The sequence below is a fragment of the Rhinolophus ferrumequinum genome, chromosome 17, assembly GCF_004115265.2.
Source record: "Rhinolophus ferrumequinum isolate MPI-CBG mRhiFer1 chromosome 17, mRhiFer1_v1.p, whole genome shotgun sequence".
Taxonomy (NCBI): Eukaryota; Metazoa; Chordata; class Mammalia; order Chiroptera; family Rhinolophidae; genus Rhinolophus; species Rhinolophus ferrumequinum.
This window is the reverse complement of record NC_046300.1, coordinates 1,487,912-1,504,017: the sequence shown is the minus strand read 5'-3', so window position 1 is coordinate 1,504,017 and position 16,106 is coordinate 1,487,912. Positions and strand designations below refer to the sequence as shown.

Below are 16,106 nucleotides of genomic sequence, written 5' to 3'. Positions count from 1 at the left end.
AAAACGGTGTACAAATGATATTATACAATTTACACCTGCTTTGCTTCATGGAGAACAGGTCCATTTGATGACGTTCTCCAGCAAACCTGAACATGAACTGTGCCACCGTAGGTAACACCTTTAAGAAAAGCTTATCTAAGTGTTGCCTGAACGTGGAGCCTGGACTCCTGAAATCAAGCAGCAATATTCGATTAGGTTTTCAGACAATGGACAACAGAACCTCAGCAAATACCCAGACAGGCCCCTGACACAGGCAGGAGACCGGAGGAGACGAGCAGAGTAGGGATGGAGGCCGCCAGGCGAGCCCCTCAGGAAATCTGCCAGAGCACGAAAGCTCTAGAAAAGAGGTTCTTAATTTGGCATCTAGGATTTCTAGACGGGTCCGTGGATGTCCTCCAAGGGAACTGAGAAGCCCATGAAAGTGTTAGCAAAACTTCCCATGTTGACTTTTTTAGCAAAAGAGCCTATACTCCTACCATATTTTCAGAGATCTAGGAACAGAGCAAGGTTATAAAGACTGACCTAGAAACTGGGCAGATTGCCACACTGCCTAATTTCATGTTAAAGCAGGACGATTTTCTTCTAATATTTGCAGTAGAAATAATAAAACCCAGGTCCTCTAGGAGTGAAATCACAGGACTGTGATCACATAGCCAGGTAAATGAAGAAGTTCCTGTTTGCCAAACATTAGTGGATTTGGGTTTTTCCGTTTGTTTTTGTGGGTTTTTCTCTTTTTTTGTTTTTTTTTGGGGGGGTTGTTGAAATTAGAAATTTGGTATTTGAAACTCAAATTTAACATAAATAAACTTATGCTTAAGAACAAAGGGAAATGTCAAACAAAAATCATCCTGATATAACTATTTAACTTATCAGTGGGCTCTCAATTTCTGTTTAAAAGGGACAAGATATAACACTTAGAATGTGTGTGAGACAGGGCTCACTCCATTAAATGAAAAGTGGGTTTTAGAAGAGAATGCTAACTAAAATGACTAGTTCTATCAAGTTACATTTTTCACATATGTTACTTTAAAAAAATTGTGTCTTTACTATTTAACATGACTGATTTATAAAGATAATTCCTATACAGCAGAACATGAACTAAATAAGATAAACCAAAACTCATTTTTGATTGTAACGTAAGGTTCCATTCACTTAGTAAGTGCACAGAGATCAATAACACACCAGGCTCTTTCCCTTATTTTGCTCTGAAGGATTTTTCATTAAATGGAATATTATTTTATTTCTAATATATTTGCTTATTGGCTGTCCCTCCACCGAGAACACATATCCCAGGACAGCAAGACTTCATGTATTTATTTTTTTATTGCCTATATAAGCCAAGGAACTCATAATGCATTACTTTTAATTGAATCACTTTTGATGCCTACACAAAAATCATAAAGCGAAAACTAGGGCTCTTCTGAGTTGTTAACACTTTTGTGAAAGATCAACTTTTTTTTTTCTTTTTTAGACAAATGTCTTCTCTGAGATCATTATGTTAGAGACTGGACTTCGTTTCTAAGTCAGTCTCTGCAGGGGATCTGGTCATTCAGTGTCTGCTCGTCTACCTGGGAAAGGTCCAGCATTTTCCACCTGTCCTTAGGATACTCCATGCACAACAACAAACAATGAGTAAACATTCTTAAACTTCACTGGCTGTGCCTCTAATTATTAGACCTCTGGTATTTTAAAATAATAAACACAATGGAACATAACATGAATGCAACTGTCAGTGTATTCCAAATCACTGACTCCTTCCATCCTGCAGTCAATTACTTACTAAATTACACATCATTTGCTCTTCAAATTATAAGCACTTGTTTGGTGCAATCCCATTAGCACAAGCAGAGGGCACTAGTAATCAGCCTTGCCTTTCTTTGGGGGCAAAAAAGAGTGATTTCTGAGTAAGAGGAGCAGGAAGAAGGTCTGAAGGGGCCCACCCTCTTTCCATCACTCAGCACGTGGCACCTGGTGACATCAGTAAGTCTGGTCCAGCGTCTGAAGAGGAAGGCTGTCTGGGGCAGCTCCCGCAGGAGTGCTGAGGGTTAATGGGTGAGTGTTGGCAAAACACAGCACTTCTCTGAGGAACTGACCTGCTAACCACAGTGTCACTGTCATCTATGCAGCTACAGCACCTCGCTTATGGCCATGTCTGTGGAACTCAAAAGAGGATAAGACAGAGATACTCGAAAAGAATAAAATACTAACCTAATTTCAGTCTATAAGTTAAGTAATTAGCAAGAAATGTGGCAGCAACTACGTATGACCACAGATTCAAGGAAAGTATAATATTCTTGAATGCATTTAGTTTCTGTGTATTATCTTTCTCTTTTTTTCAAATTTTAAACTTGGAAAAGTTAATTTGACTGAAATGGGAATAAAGGGTTAGTGTTGATATAAAAATATTAACTATTTTGCAAGTACAGGCCATGTGATCAGGTAACGAGGGGAAAAGTCAAAGCAAACTTCATACATCTAAAATGTTCTCAAAAATCACAGGAATGAGGTATGGGAATAAATTAGTATATTCCAGCATACATTCAAAAATGTTCTATTCTTACGTAAAATTCAGTTAGTTCAATGTTGGAAGACTATTATTAATCAGAAATCTACTTTCCAATAGGTTAAAATACTTGTTCGTGAAATGTGCCCAAGAAGTGGAGAGGAAAAAAGGTTATCCACTGTTACAGGAAAAATTTAGAAATGACACACACAAAATTAAAGTTATCTGAGCAGATATACCACTTTATGCCAAATTTAAAGAGGAAAATCCATTTAATAACTTTTAAGAAGTATGTAAAGGGGAAAAGTAGCCTTTGAAGTCCAAGGCCGTCCATGTTCACACCCCAGCTTTGGGGGTTTCTAGTGGGGATGGGTAGGATTGCCAGCCCTGGGGACCCCCGCTGGGGGATGGAAACAAGGCGTGTGCGACCTTTAGTGCTGGGGACCATTATTTGGGGGTCATTCTTTTCATATGTATAATAGTTATTAGACCATATACTAAAATGAGGTGAAAGGTTAAGGTAGTATTTTTTGAGTGGGAGAAACTTTATATAATGATAGTAAAAATATTAGGAGTCTGAAACTTCCGGAAATTGGTTATAATTAAATCAACCTGGATCGTCTTCTTTAAATTACTTAGCACTTGAAAACTCAATTTCACAACATTCTAATCCCAATGATCTTTAAAATACACGAATAAAATACATTTATAAAATGTAATAAAATATGGAAGTCTTATTTCTTTGTTCTTAAAATATAAAGAACATTTTCTATCATTATACTTAGTATGCAGACAAGAAGAGGAAAAAGGAACACAGAGAAACACATAACACATTAAACAATACACACCTCCCATTTTATAATCATTTCCTTGGGCTGAGAGGCTTGGACTCTTATGCTTTGTGGATTCTTGTCTGGAGCTGAAAAATTACAAGCATTAAAATTATTTTTCCCCATTGTATGGTCCATAGATAAATCATCTTACCGTCTCCCCACCCCCACAAAAATATTTAAATACCTTTGATACATTTATTCATTTCTATCAAGTTCAGCTCCTAAAAAGATTTAAGGCAGTTTCCCCTCCCGATCCCCCAGCTTTATTGAGATATAATTGACACATAACTGTGTAAGTTTAAGGTGTACAAAGTAATGATTTGACATACATGTATACATACAAATATGTACATACACTGCATATTTATATGTGTGTATTGCAAAGTGAGTACCACAATAAGATTAGTTAACACATCCATTATCTCTCGTAAGGCAGCCTTAAAATGTGTATTGTATTTAAAGGAGAAGTGTTCTTGGAGTGATTATTCAATGGAGAGTAGATGCTTTACTTTACCTATCTTAATTTTAAACTTGCTCTTTATACTTTTAAACCTCCTTTCCTTTTTCCATTATAATCATTATCAGAAATGTATGTTGTGAATAACTGCCTCTAAGCTACTATAACTACCCTCAGGTACTAATGTCAACAGCCAAGTTTAGGGCCAAGAAATAGGAAGCAGCAGGTAATGTGTCCACGAAATTCAGTGAGATGGATCTACTTTATTAGAAAGGGCTCGGGGGGAGCTTAGCTCCAGGTTCAACTCAGAGCACATAAGTGTCTGATTCAGTTGTTACCTCTACTTGCTTTTCCTCAGTCCCCAAGGGGACTTATGTCCTAGCATGTTTATTCCCGGAGAAACAGTACCATGTTATTAGCAAGGGATGGCTGTGCCCACTCGGTAACACGTTTTAGCACCATTATTCTCAGGATTTAAGCAAAGAAAAGTGTCTTTGGAATTTAGACTTTAATTTAGACTTTAAAAAGGCTTTATTTATCCGTGATGTTGTCCCTCTGTTTCTCAAAGGCCAGGCTTCAAATGGAACTCAAAGGAACAGACAAGAATAGGAGGTCCAAAGGCCGGTGGAGATCAGCCATGTGACGGACTGCAGCACGCGGCACGTGGAAGCCAGAAAGCAAAGGGTCCCAGTCGCCCCGGGAGCAGCTGTAAGTATGAAGGCACCTGTCCTGCCTCTGGTGCCGTGGGGGTGGCTGCACCGGGCCCCTGGCACCTCCTATCAGGGCTGCAGGGGTGGCCCAGCCTGCATTGACTTCCAGGGTCCAAATCCCCCGTGTCACCACAGACATTTAGAGCTTTAGACAGACATTGAGCTACAAAAAGTGCACTAGATGCCTAAAACGAACAATGTCAGATACACTGAAAACTTAACAAGGTGCCTATAATGAGTCAGAAGTTTTATTTCAGAAAGTTGAATCCTTGACTTCCCTCTATATATAGAACTTCAACGTAGAACTTACTTTGTGTTGATTTTAACATGATATTTAGTTATCAGAAGTTACCCAGAGTAACTGTCTGCCCGTGTGCCTCCCTGGTGCCCTGCTCTGTATCAAACATTTATTCAGTACTTACGAGACCGGTGTAATGGGAATCTTTTATGTGTTGTCTGTCAGTTTACAGAATTTTTCAAGCTCCGGACTGTGAAAGATCTAAGATCCTAGACCACTCCAGCAATCTTGTTTTTTCTTTTTAGATATTCAAAGGTGGGTCAAACTAAATGTTTCCTTAGAAACCCGATGAGAAGCCACTTACCTGCTGGGGGTGTTTCATGACGGTCAGACGGCCTGCTAGGCTGGCTCCTCCCGACCTCGTTCACGGCAATGACCCTGAACTGGTAGGTCACATACGGAGCCAAAGGTAACACGACTGTCGTCTCCTCTCCCTGCACTCTCCTCAGTTCCTCCCACCTTCCGGGCTCCTCCTTGTTCCCTTCAAATTCCACGATGTACTCTGGCAGCAGACATGGAAAGCAATTAGAACTCGGGATGTTCAAGTTATCCTAAGATTTATACCCAGAAGCAAAGGTCTAACGGGTGTTCTAAGAAGGACAGTTGGTAACAGTGGCCTTCAGGTGCACTGTGACCCAGGGTGTAAGTGACACGCCGTCCCAGGCACCCCTACCGCTGATGTCACTGTTGTGGTCGTCTCCAGCTTCCCACGTCAGCCGGACGCTCCTGTTCTGTCTTTCGGACAAGCTCAGGTGCTCTGGTGGGTCCGGGACATCTGGTCACAGGAAAGGGAATGTGAGCACAGTACCTGGAGTGGCCTTTGTCCCCAGCCCTCCCCAGGCGAGGGACAGCCCCCCTCCCTCTGCCCCGTCTGCTGGCTCAGGTGTTCACATGTCATGGCCCTCAGGTCCTGGTCCCAGCACAGACTCTTCTACGTCTGTTCCCTACTGGGGCTCACGGGCACTACCGGCCAGGTGTCCAGGGCCGCTCTGGCCACATGTCAGCATTCCTGGGGGGCTATGCTGGCCCCATCTCTGGACCTGGGCTCTGACCAGGAGTGGGCAGGCCTCTTGTGCTGAAAGAGGAAGGGTTGGCCCTGGAAAATGTTACACCCAAACTAGGAAACTGAGCTGGGGATGACTAATTGTAAGAGTGTTGATGCACGTGGCCATTTATGGTATTTCTACAGCAAAAGCAACAGCAAAAAGACATCTTATCCCTCATGGTTCTTCTTCCAAAATTTGGTTGTAATTCTCCCATGCCCTCGCAGACATGTGTCTCTTCTCCAAGGAGACAATGACAGTCACATCATCGGCCTTCCCACAGCTTGTCCTCCTCCAAGGGCAGCAACCTCTGTCACCCCCCGCCCCCCAGGATCTGTCGATGGCTGAACATTTATACTGACAAAAAACATATTTTCAATTCAGAAGAGAACACATTTATTTTAGAACGTGGTTGGTGCCTTACGTCAGAAGTTTTATCAGCAGGTTTCTAATCCCTGCGCTCAGAGGACTGGCCGTCCCAGCACTCACTGAAGCCCTCATTTCTGAAGTCCCTGGAGCCGCGCATGCAACCTGCTGCATGTGACAGCAAAACCTGCTCCGTCCGAGAAGCCTACAGAGCTAGAATGGCTGAATGCTGTTGACACTTAGAAGAAAGATTCTCTTAAAGGATGTTTACGACTTTGGAAAGTCTGGATTGAAATGGGCCAAATATATGCTTTTAAAAACTGTTTTCCAGGAAAAAGAGACTTTTAGAAGCTTCGCATGGATCTGTTATGTGTTACTGTTAGTTACGGAGATATGAGGCAGAGACTGGTCTAAAAAATTAGAGCATAAACTCCAAGAAGTGGTTAAGAAAATGCAGCCATCTCAGAACTTGTTTTTATTTTACTTTTATTCTATTAGTAACTGGTAATTCTTTCATATATAAATAGTACATGTCAGCATGGCCACTATTTATTTAAAATGATCAAAGTTTAATGGTTCTGGAAAATGGCAGCCTAATTACGAGACTGAAATATTACGCTTTACGAGGAGATTCAGGCGGCACGTGCCACCTGGGAGCCAATCCCCTCGCTGGCGGCCACTGCTCAGAATTCCTGGGAGAGCTCCTCCCGACCTCATTCATGGCAATGACTCTGAACTGGTAGGTCACATACGGAGCCAAAGGTAACACGACTGTCGTCTCCTCTCCCTGCACTCGTGTCCCGACACGTGTCTTCCACACTCGTGCGCCCGGGAGAAAGTCCACTTCCCCTGGAACTATTTCATGTGGTGAATTACGACTGGGGTAATTACTGGAGGACTGAACCTGTCTGCTTGTCCTGTGCAGTAGCCGGAATTCCTGTGGCCAAACATCTCATCACAAGGAACAATTCTACAGAAGCAAACCCGTACCTTCCACGACCTGGGAACAACTTTTTCTCCTTCGTCCTCCTCCTCCTTATTATTATTATTGCTCTTATTATTAGGATTATTTAGGTGGCACCTGACCTGGGGGCCACTCATTTCACCTGAACCACGGCGGCCTTGCTCCATGGGAAGCACTTCAGCCAGCCTGCTCGCTCACGCCTCACCAGCCTCCTCCAAAGGGGCTGAATGCCTTCCTTGCAAGCTGCACCCCACTGTTTGCCACCTAGCTGTGCACCCCAGCAACCAGAGCCTACTACTAATAATGATTAATCCAGACACCTGATAAAGGACTGTAGGCAAAACCAGACACTTTGGAGGAATACCAACAGAGTAAGAGAAAGACTGAGCAGAATTCTAAGAGAAAACCATAAAAATGTCTGTGTCAGTCATACAATTCCAGATAGTTCAAAGAGTTTTCAGTAAAGAGTCTTTTAAAAGATTTGGTTGGATATCTGGGGGAGGGGGAAGCAGTTACTGGAACCCCACGGGAGAGAAGTGTGGGAGGGCCTCCAGGACAGGTGGCGCTGGGACAAAGCCAGCCCGGGGAGAGGGGGACACACACCCACCCTGTGCTGCCAGGGCTCCCACGCGCTGCACACGGCTTGAGGGTGGGCGGCCTGTGGATGCCATGTGTGCGTCCAGGTCAGCTTTCCAGAGCAGAGAGCTGGCGGTTACTCAGGAGGGAGACTGGACAGACACCCTGAAGACGGCCCAAGAGCCTTACACGTGGTGACGTCAGGCGCAACTGCACTGACTGCCTAGTGAGGGGGGCATACTGACTTCTAATTAGCATTGTCACTTAAAAAATAAACGAAAGGCATCCCCTTGCAGATCCCTTGCAGGCCCTGCCACCCTGCCTCTGGTTTAGAGCATGACCACTGAGCAACCCCAGGAACCCCCACCCTGACCTCTGCACACCAGCCCTCCCCACTCTGAGCCCCACTTCTCTGCACACCAGGAAAGGGCGGCTGCCATGCTCTGGGAACTCAGGCAAGCTTCAGGTGTCGCGGCCGAGATGTCACCTACTTCTCACTACCCAGAGAAGGGGATTAAGCATTCACTAACTTCTTGGGCGGAAGAGGAGAAAGTATGGAAAGTGGGTTACTATTTAATTGAAAAATTCACACTAGCAAGTTATACGCAGGGACTGTGTTGTGTGAGAACAGTGGGTTTGATCAGCGATAGAGAGGAAACGAGCAGCGTGCCCGCTCTGCTGGGTGCACTCACCCAGGATGGTCACTTGGGTGACAGCAGTGACGTTGTCGAGCTCAGTCTGAGCAGAGCAGGTGTAAATGCCCTGGTCCTCCAGAGTGACAGCGGATATGGTCAGACTGGCTCCGTCGATAGTTACCCTGCAGGGAGAAGCATGAGGATGAGGAGAGTGAAACAGCACGAACAGGAGAAACATGATCTTTCAAAAACATATGTCCCCATCGAAAGCCTTTCAAGAAAGAAGAAAATAAACATCTTCACACGATGCAGATTTTACTGGAGAATGCCACCGGTGAAAACTGGAGATAAAGCATTCCTCAAGTTTACCACGTCTACACAGCATGAAAAGGATCAGGTTTGTTCGGTGTTGGTTTTAATGACCAAATCCAAGCGTGTGCAGTGCCAGCGCCAGGGTTGGACCTGTGTCACCTGGTGAGTCTGGAGACCATACCAGCCTGACAACAGCTCTGATACATTTGAATAATTCTTACTCAAGTGGATGTTTCGGGAATCCCCATTAGGACCAGGAGGGCTGCTCCTGTCACAGGCAGAGCTCTGGGCCCCCCAGTTCCAGCAGCTGAGTGCATGACCTGGAGTCCCCAACCTGCCAGTGTCGCTTTCTTCGGCCTCCAGCATGAGCAGAAGCATGTCAGTATCTATGGGATTTATCTGAACAGCAGGTGGCAGACCAGCGCTTCTATCTGCAGCTCGTAGCTGTTTATCATTTGTCCTATTTTTGCCGACTTTTCATCGAGCTCACTACATGAACATTTTTAATATGATTCATACCCTTTGTCCGACTTAGGTAATGTTAACGTAACTGCACACGTGGTTTTCCTAATACCGTTCCATTCACTGAAATATATTCACCGCAGTTTGCTGTTTATTGGAATAAACACTGTCGTCCTGTGGGAAGGGAGAGGAACTCTTCCATAATTGAGGTTTTTAATGTAACACTCCTGTGAAGTGCTGAGAAGTTTGAACTGTAGAAAACCACTTGAAACTGGAGTGAAATCTAACCTGCACCTGCCCTTTGAGAGTGGACGACGCGCTTGTTCCCCCAGCGATCCTGGGCGGCTGCGATGCCACTTCCTGGTCCTGCTCGTCCACAATCTCACCACAGTCCTAACCAGGACAAGGCTTGGCGCCCAGTCCCCGTCAGCTGTGTGTCCACAGGGCACAACATCGAGGGCTGCACATGCTGACAACTGCAGAAGCGTTTACTGCTCAGGTGAAGGGAGACCGTTTAGTCAGCCCTTCACACAGAGCTGTCGGGTGACCTGTGGGAGCTGATCTTACCCACTGTCTTCCTGCCAGATTTGCCAGCTGGCACGGGGCTGCGTCAACCAGAACAAAAGGGCAACGTTTTGGTAACATGTGCCCCAGAACCGGTGACTTTGAACCTCACACACCCACCGATTCGGGCCTCTGATTTGTCCAGGCAGAGTGACCACTGGTCCTCAGGGTTGTGACCTCGGGAGCTTATTAAACATGCGGCATTCTGGCCGCCGTCCAGGTTCACCATTGATACTTCTAGACGTGGGGCCAGGCCCTGCCATCTGGCTGTGCCGCCTAGGTCGTGGGGCCCCGGTGTGGTCTCATGAGACCCATTGTCTGTCTTTGTCTGCATCCCTCCAATCTTCTCCGCTTTGCATTCACCCGAGAAGCCTGCTGTGACCCCAACCCTCCGGCCACCCTCGCCTGCCCGCCCCCGGCCGCGTGCGCCTCCCTCATCCTCCACCGTGTCTCTCCCCATCGTGTCCGTGTCACAACCAAGCTCTGCCGGGACCTCTGCCAAAGAGACTCTCTCCTGGGAGCCCTGGGGTGGAGGCTCAGTCCCCCCAGTTACGACCTGTGGAACCTTTACTGAAACAGTGGGCCTAACTCACCTTGTCCACAACATGGGACAGCAGTGTTTCTCTGTTCTCGGGAGGAGAAAGTGGGGGAGCACGTGAAGTGCCTGGTGCACAGCCTGGCAGGCCCATCCTCACAGGCTGCTGCTGGCAACACTGACCACGCGGTGCCCCTGCTGGGTCAGCAGCAGTCACGGAGCTCGCGGGGACGCTTTAATGCCCCAACCCCTGCTCCTCCGGCATCTGCTTGAACGCATCACATCAGCTCCCGACCTGTCAGGAGGGACCCTCCCCGCTCACAGCCTCTACCTTTTGTGATGGTTTTTCACGTTGCATCTACTTCGATGAGGTCCCCCACACAGGCACTGCCATTTCGGAGGGGAAACAGCCCTCCCCCCAGACCCTCTACCCTCGGCCACCACCTTCCTCCGCCAACCACACAGCTCCTTCCCTCTCCACCAGTCTCTCCCGCAGGACTCTGTCCTGGGCTCTGCCAGTCGTCACCAACAGTCCCCATCACACCTGCTGAGCACAGTACACATTCTAAATAGGGTTTCCACTCACGGCCACCCTCCAGTCCCTCCCTCATAACCATCGTGTTTGGCCTGGGGCCACCTGCAAGCTCGAAACCCACAGGGAATTCCTGGGAGCTCTCGGCCTTCCTAATGGGCTAATGAGGGAAAGTGACAGCTGTGAGCACGCACTGGGCATAACGGCCCCATGCTTGTCCCATGCAGCAGGGGACAGGAGGAGTTTTCACTTCTCGGTGTTCTCCACATGCCTTTTGATCAGAAGTTGTTTTTTATCCACTTGTTTTTTATCATAAGCGTTCACCCACCTGCCATCCTCTGTGCCGTTCATTTCAAAGGCTTCTCCATCTTTGCTCCAGGATAACCTCAAGCTTTGCTTCAGGTGGGCGTCACACTGGCTCTCACAGTGCAATTCCAGGGTGTGCGATGTGGGGACACGAGGACTCGCAGGAGAAATGCGAACTTTTGTAGCATCTGTTTGTACCAAACAAAGACACCAGTTAACACTGCAAGCACCGCTTACGTGGTCACGTGCCCGCCACGGGGTCACCCACAGGTGTCCACATACGTCAAAACCTCACGCAATGCTTGTCGCACTGCAATTTCCTGACACCACACATCTTTACTGTCTTCTTCCCACACAAGCCTGGGAAACTCATAAAATTCGAGTGGAAATAGTAACTAACAGCTTAGCAATTTCCATCACTACTTCCCGGGTTTGGGGGGAAAGGAGAATGTGAGCGAACAAATGCTTCCAGATGCTGAACACAGTCCAATGTCTCCTTCTAGTGCTTCTGGACATGTGGCCAAAGCACCATAAAGAAAAACGGAAAACCAGTGGATTTTCTTTTGTTGCGTCTGTTACTAGTGGGTCAGCTAATGGTGGATCCCAGGAACAGGTGCCCTGTCCCCAAGAAAGTGGGGGGCCTAGGCCTGTTTCACTGCACCAGAGCACCCCAGGGCCTAGAGGGGCTGCGTACAGGAGGCGCTCAGTGTACACTTGCGGAATTCGTGTGGAATGAGGCGGCGTGATATTTTAAAAGTAAATTAGCAGTGTCCACACACGGAGCTCAAACGCTGGTACCATGGCTGTCATGACAAGTGTCTGCTTTCTTACGATTGTTTCAAAACGCATGGTCCTACTTTCAGAGGCCATGTAAGGAACATATACTTTACTCCGAGGTGGCACTTGGTCACACCGTGACCCTCTCAGGCACGATCTCACCAGCTGACCTTCCAGTTCCACATCATGGTCTGATGTTCACTATCTACCCTGATTAAAAACTGAAAGTGTTAATAAAACGGACTATCAGGAGCCCGGGCACAACTTACAGATTATTAGTTTTAATAACCTTGAGTTAATTTTAAGTGAATTATTAAACATCTACTCCCAATTCTAAATTAAAGCCGGTCTTATATTATATTATGTTAGATAAGACCCGGTCTTATAGTAAAATAAAACCAGGTTTTATATTAATTTTTGCTCCAAAAGATGCATGAGAACTGATTGTCCAGCTGGGTTTTATTTTTGGGGAAACATGGTAACAGATACCATCCAGGGGCACCGACTCTGTTTACCAGAACTCGGCAAGGATGTTCAGTCATTGCAACATTTAATTATTATAACAATTCTATGAATATTAATATTTCCACTTTACAGACAAGAGCATTTAAGGCTAAAAAGAAAGTAGGCAATGATGCCAAAGCTGCTGACCGCGGAGAGGCTGGGCTGGGGCTTGAACCCGCGTCAGGCAGAGCCCTCAGCTCTTCTTTCCACCACGAGCCTATGGGCCCCTCATTCAACCGTGACATCCCTGTTTTAATTTTTGACGTTCATCATGTATATGCAAAAACGGTGTCCTTAATCTTTCACTGATGGGATTTCTATTTATTCCTTAACAAGGAAATGGACACAAGAATGGCCTGAGCAGTCTTGCAGTGACCACCTCTGTGGTGACAAGCGGTTTTGGGGTCCCCTGTGGGTCCAGCACAGTGTGCGGCTCAAGGATGTGAAGCTTCGTCTGGATGGCTGGCTGGCGTCCCCCGCCTGACTTTGAACCTGGCTGAGTTGCTTCACTTTGATGTAGGCTGGTTTTATGGAGTATAAAAAGAATCATCTCCTGGACTTTCAAGGACATTTTGAAATTGTACACGACACCTGAAAATGCAGCCACATCAGAGAGAAGACACCACCGGGGAAGATGCATGTGCTTTAAAACTACAGCCCGTGTGATTGGCGTGTTGGATAACAGGGTACAAAAAGAAACAAATATGAGGCAGAAGAGAAGAAAAAGGGATGAGAGAAGAAAGGAGGGGAGGGTGTGGGGGGCGGGTGTGCAGGTATCAGTGAAGGCAGATAGCTGAGCAAACGTGTGCTCTGTCCCCTCCGCGGTGGGCAGGGGACCCCAGCCCCGCACGTCACAGGAGACGTGTCCTCCACACAGGCTGCAGGCCCTTTCTAGTCTGTGTGCTGTCCTGAGAAGGATTCTCTCAGCAATTCTGAAATCAAAATGTCAGTGAGATGCAAGCAGCTATTAGGGGCTTCCCAGGACTTGGTTGTGCAGAGAAAATGCAAAGCTGTTCGCGGTTCAAAGACGGGACAAAGGACCTCACCATCCTCTCACGCCCGGGCTCCAGGAAGCCGCACTTTTCTAAGTGTGTCTGTGAAACTTTCAGCTCTAAGAGTTGATTATGGCCAATGTTAAGCTGCTTGGTTATTGAAATACAACAGAGTTACAGAAATACCCCAGGGGCATGTCTGGATCCTGCCAGTCACACCGAGAACACCTACTTCCTGTTAAAATCGTATAGAAAGCCGCGTACACACAATCAGTGTGTCCTCTCATTTTTAGATGGTCTTTCAGACAAAACATAGCCTAGGAGGGGTGAACAGGCATCAGGAACTTCAACAAGTGCTCTAACGTAAATCAGACTTCATTTGGGAAAATGAAGACAAAGAGAGCCCATGGGAGAATCCATGCAGAGTAAAAACTAAAATTACTTCGAATATCGAGACTGGCCGTGACGACCGCCCTCCCCTTCGCGTTGACCACCCAGCACGAGTACTGGCCAGCGTCATCCTCGGTGGCCCCGTCGAGCTGCAGGGTGCCGTCCTTGTGGACCTGGAACCGCCTGCCTTCCAGCGGATTCATTTCTTCCACCTTCTCCCTGTGGATACAGAAGGCGTAAACCCACGGGGCGCATGGCAGGCTGGGTACCCGCCGATGTCACTCAAGATTATTCCTCTCAGCAGACCTGACGCAATGTCCCTCTTGGTTGGGCATGGGGACTGCGTCTACCTGCTGGAGCTCGAGTCACCTTCCCACAGTCATCTGTCCCCAGGTATTGCTGCCACAGCGTGAATTCCCTGCACGTCACAGTAATAGGCTGCTGGAGCTAAAGGTCTACAGAACACACTCTGCTGCTTTCACTCAGGACAGAGGAGAGTGGGACACTTGCCTCAGAGGCAAAACGTAAGAGGGTGCCAAAAAATGTCCATAATCAAGATAAATCACATTTTAATGGAGTATTTTCAAAGATCCAAACTACTGCGATGAACAGCCACAAGAACCACACACACAGTTTAGACCCGGGCAGGGTCCTCCCCAGCACTGCGGGCCCTGCCTCGCTCTCCCGGCTCGCATCCCAGCCCTGCCCCAAATGGCAGACTCACTTCCAGACGGTCTGCCCACGTGTGTAGTAAGGTGACAAACATGGCAGACCACACAGAGGTGTGTTTGGACTTACTAAGCCATCAGTACGTTGAAATTAAATTCAAAACATGTGTTGGAGACGTTTTAAGCCTGTGTGTACAGAATGAGATAAAGGCTTAGAGAATTATTTAGATTCTGTCCCAGACAACACAATAAAGGGATACGCGACCTTAGATAAACCCCAAGTGAAAACCAACTCCCCCGATAAAATCATTCTCGTGATCATTTCAATTCTTTGCTTTCCTGTGTGAGCACAGATGGCTTTCCACTTTCCCCACGCAAGAAACCCCAAGAGATCTGGTCAATGCTTCCAGGAGAAGGAGGTGACCAAGTTTGCGACCTCATTTCTCAGAGGCGTGGGGTTCACATGTGACGGGAACGGTGCAGTCTGTCAAATGATGGCAGAGGAAACGAGGGGGCATTTCTACAGCTGGCATCCTCTTGAGAAGCCCTGCCCGGCTTACCAGGACACGGCCGCCTCGGGGGACGCGAAGAACCTGCAGTGTAGGAAGGTGCTGGCGCCCACCACCGCCGCATAGCTCTTCCCGTCCTCAGTTTGTATCAGTGGAGGGACATCTGTTTGAAAATCACACAGTTAAACTTTCATGTGAGATACAACGTGTGCCCAGTACAATGTCCCACGCCCCGCTGCACGGATGCGATGAGAAGACAGTTGAACGCCACGGTGTACATTCTGGGATTCAAAAAGCATCCAAATTCAGCACATTTCTGAAAGTCTCACTTTAGTATGAAGTTAATGCCCACATGGAAGAGGAAAGGTGCTTTGATTCTGCCCGCTTCTTGGGTCAAACATTCAGTGCCGTGTGTGACCTTGAGCGCTGCCCTTTAGGACCAACGAGGGGGCAGCCTGCTCGCGGCACGCTCACCTACAACATCCACGTTGGCGTTGGCAAGGATGGTTCCGTGGGCGTTGGACGCCTCACACTGGTACACGGCAGAGTGGTTCGGCTGCAGGTTGGTAAAGCTGATCTCCCTGGGGGAGAGGACATCACCAGCAAATGGGTTTTCTGCAAGAGATCACACAATGTCAGTTTGATAAAAAATAGGACATAAAATATTTATCCACCATTTTTTAAGCGTGTCACACAGTATTTATATTTTAAGACCAGTTCAGGGTGAATAATAGTTCATCGAAGCCAATTCATTAGACTTCCTTAACATCAATCCCGGGTTTTTATTTCCAGACCCTTCTGCAGTTTCAATCTTCCTTCAAATTAATATTGATTGCCAAAATATCTATTGTCTCTTGCTCACTGCCTCTCTATATCCACACCCAGAAGTAAGATTCCAGATCTTCTGTTTCGCATTCAAGTCCCATTGGGATCTGAAGGTCACGGCTCTTGTAAATTCAGGTCCTGAGACAGCCCGGCATAAATCTCATGACCCACACAGCCTGACCCCCAGCCCTCAGCCTCTGGCTGCGGCCACACACACCTACTCCTGTATTTCATCTCTCCGCCCTTCTGGAATTTTCTGATCTACACCGTTCAAGTGCGGTGCTTGCTATTCATCCACCCCAGGTATGTAGCTTATATATGTTGTTTTCCCTCCTTGAGAGGCTT

At 47.0% G+C, this 16,106-nt stretch overlaps 1 protein-coding gene across 10 annotated transcripts in view; it reads right to left on the bottom strand.

The window, feature by feature from the left end:
- CHL1 (cell adhesion molecule L1 like) overlaps positions 1-16,106 on the bottom strand; it is a 155,375-nt gene that overhangs the window by 16,460 nt on the left and 122,809 nt on the right. For all 10 annotated transcript variants that reach the window (XM_033132128.1, XM_033132127.1, XM_033132130.1 and 7 more), the window contains 8 exons: positions 15,411-15,551; positions 14,988-15,099; positions 13,812-13,978; positions 11,119-11,284; positions 8,443-8,567; positions 5,475-5,576; positions 5,106-5,303; positions 3,352-3,422 (listed from right to left, as the gene is read on the bottom strand). In XM_033132128.1, coding sequence (XP_032988019.1) covers positions 3,352-3,422; positions 5,106-5,303; positions 5,475-5,576; positions 8,443-8,567; positions 11,119-11,284; positions 13,812-13,978; positions 14,988-15,099; positions 15,411-15,551 — 1,082 coding nt within the window. The remainder of the gene's footprint in view (positions 1-3,351; positions 3,423-5,105; positions 5,304-5,474; positions 5,577-8,442; positions 8,568-11,118; positions 11,285-13,811; positions 13,979-14,987; positions 15,100-15,410; positions 15,552-16,106) is intronic.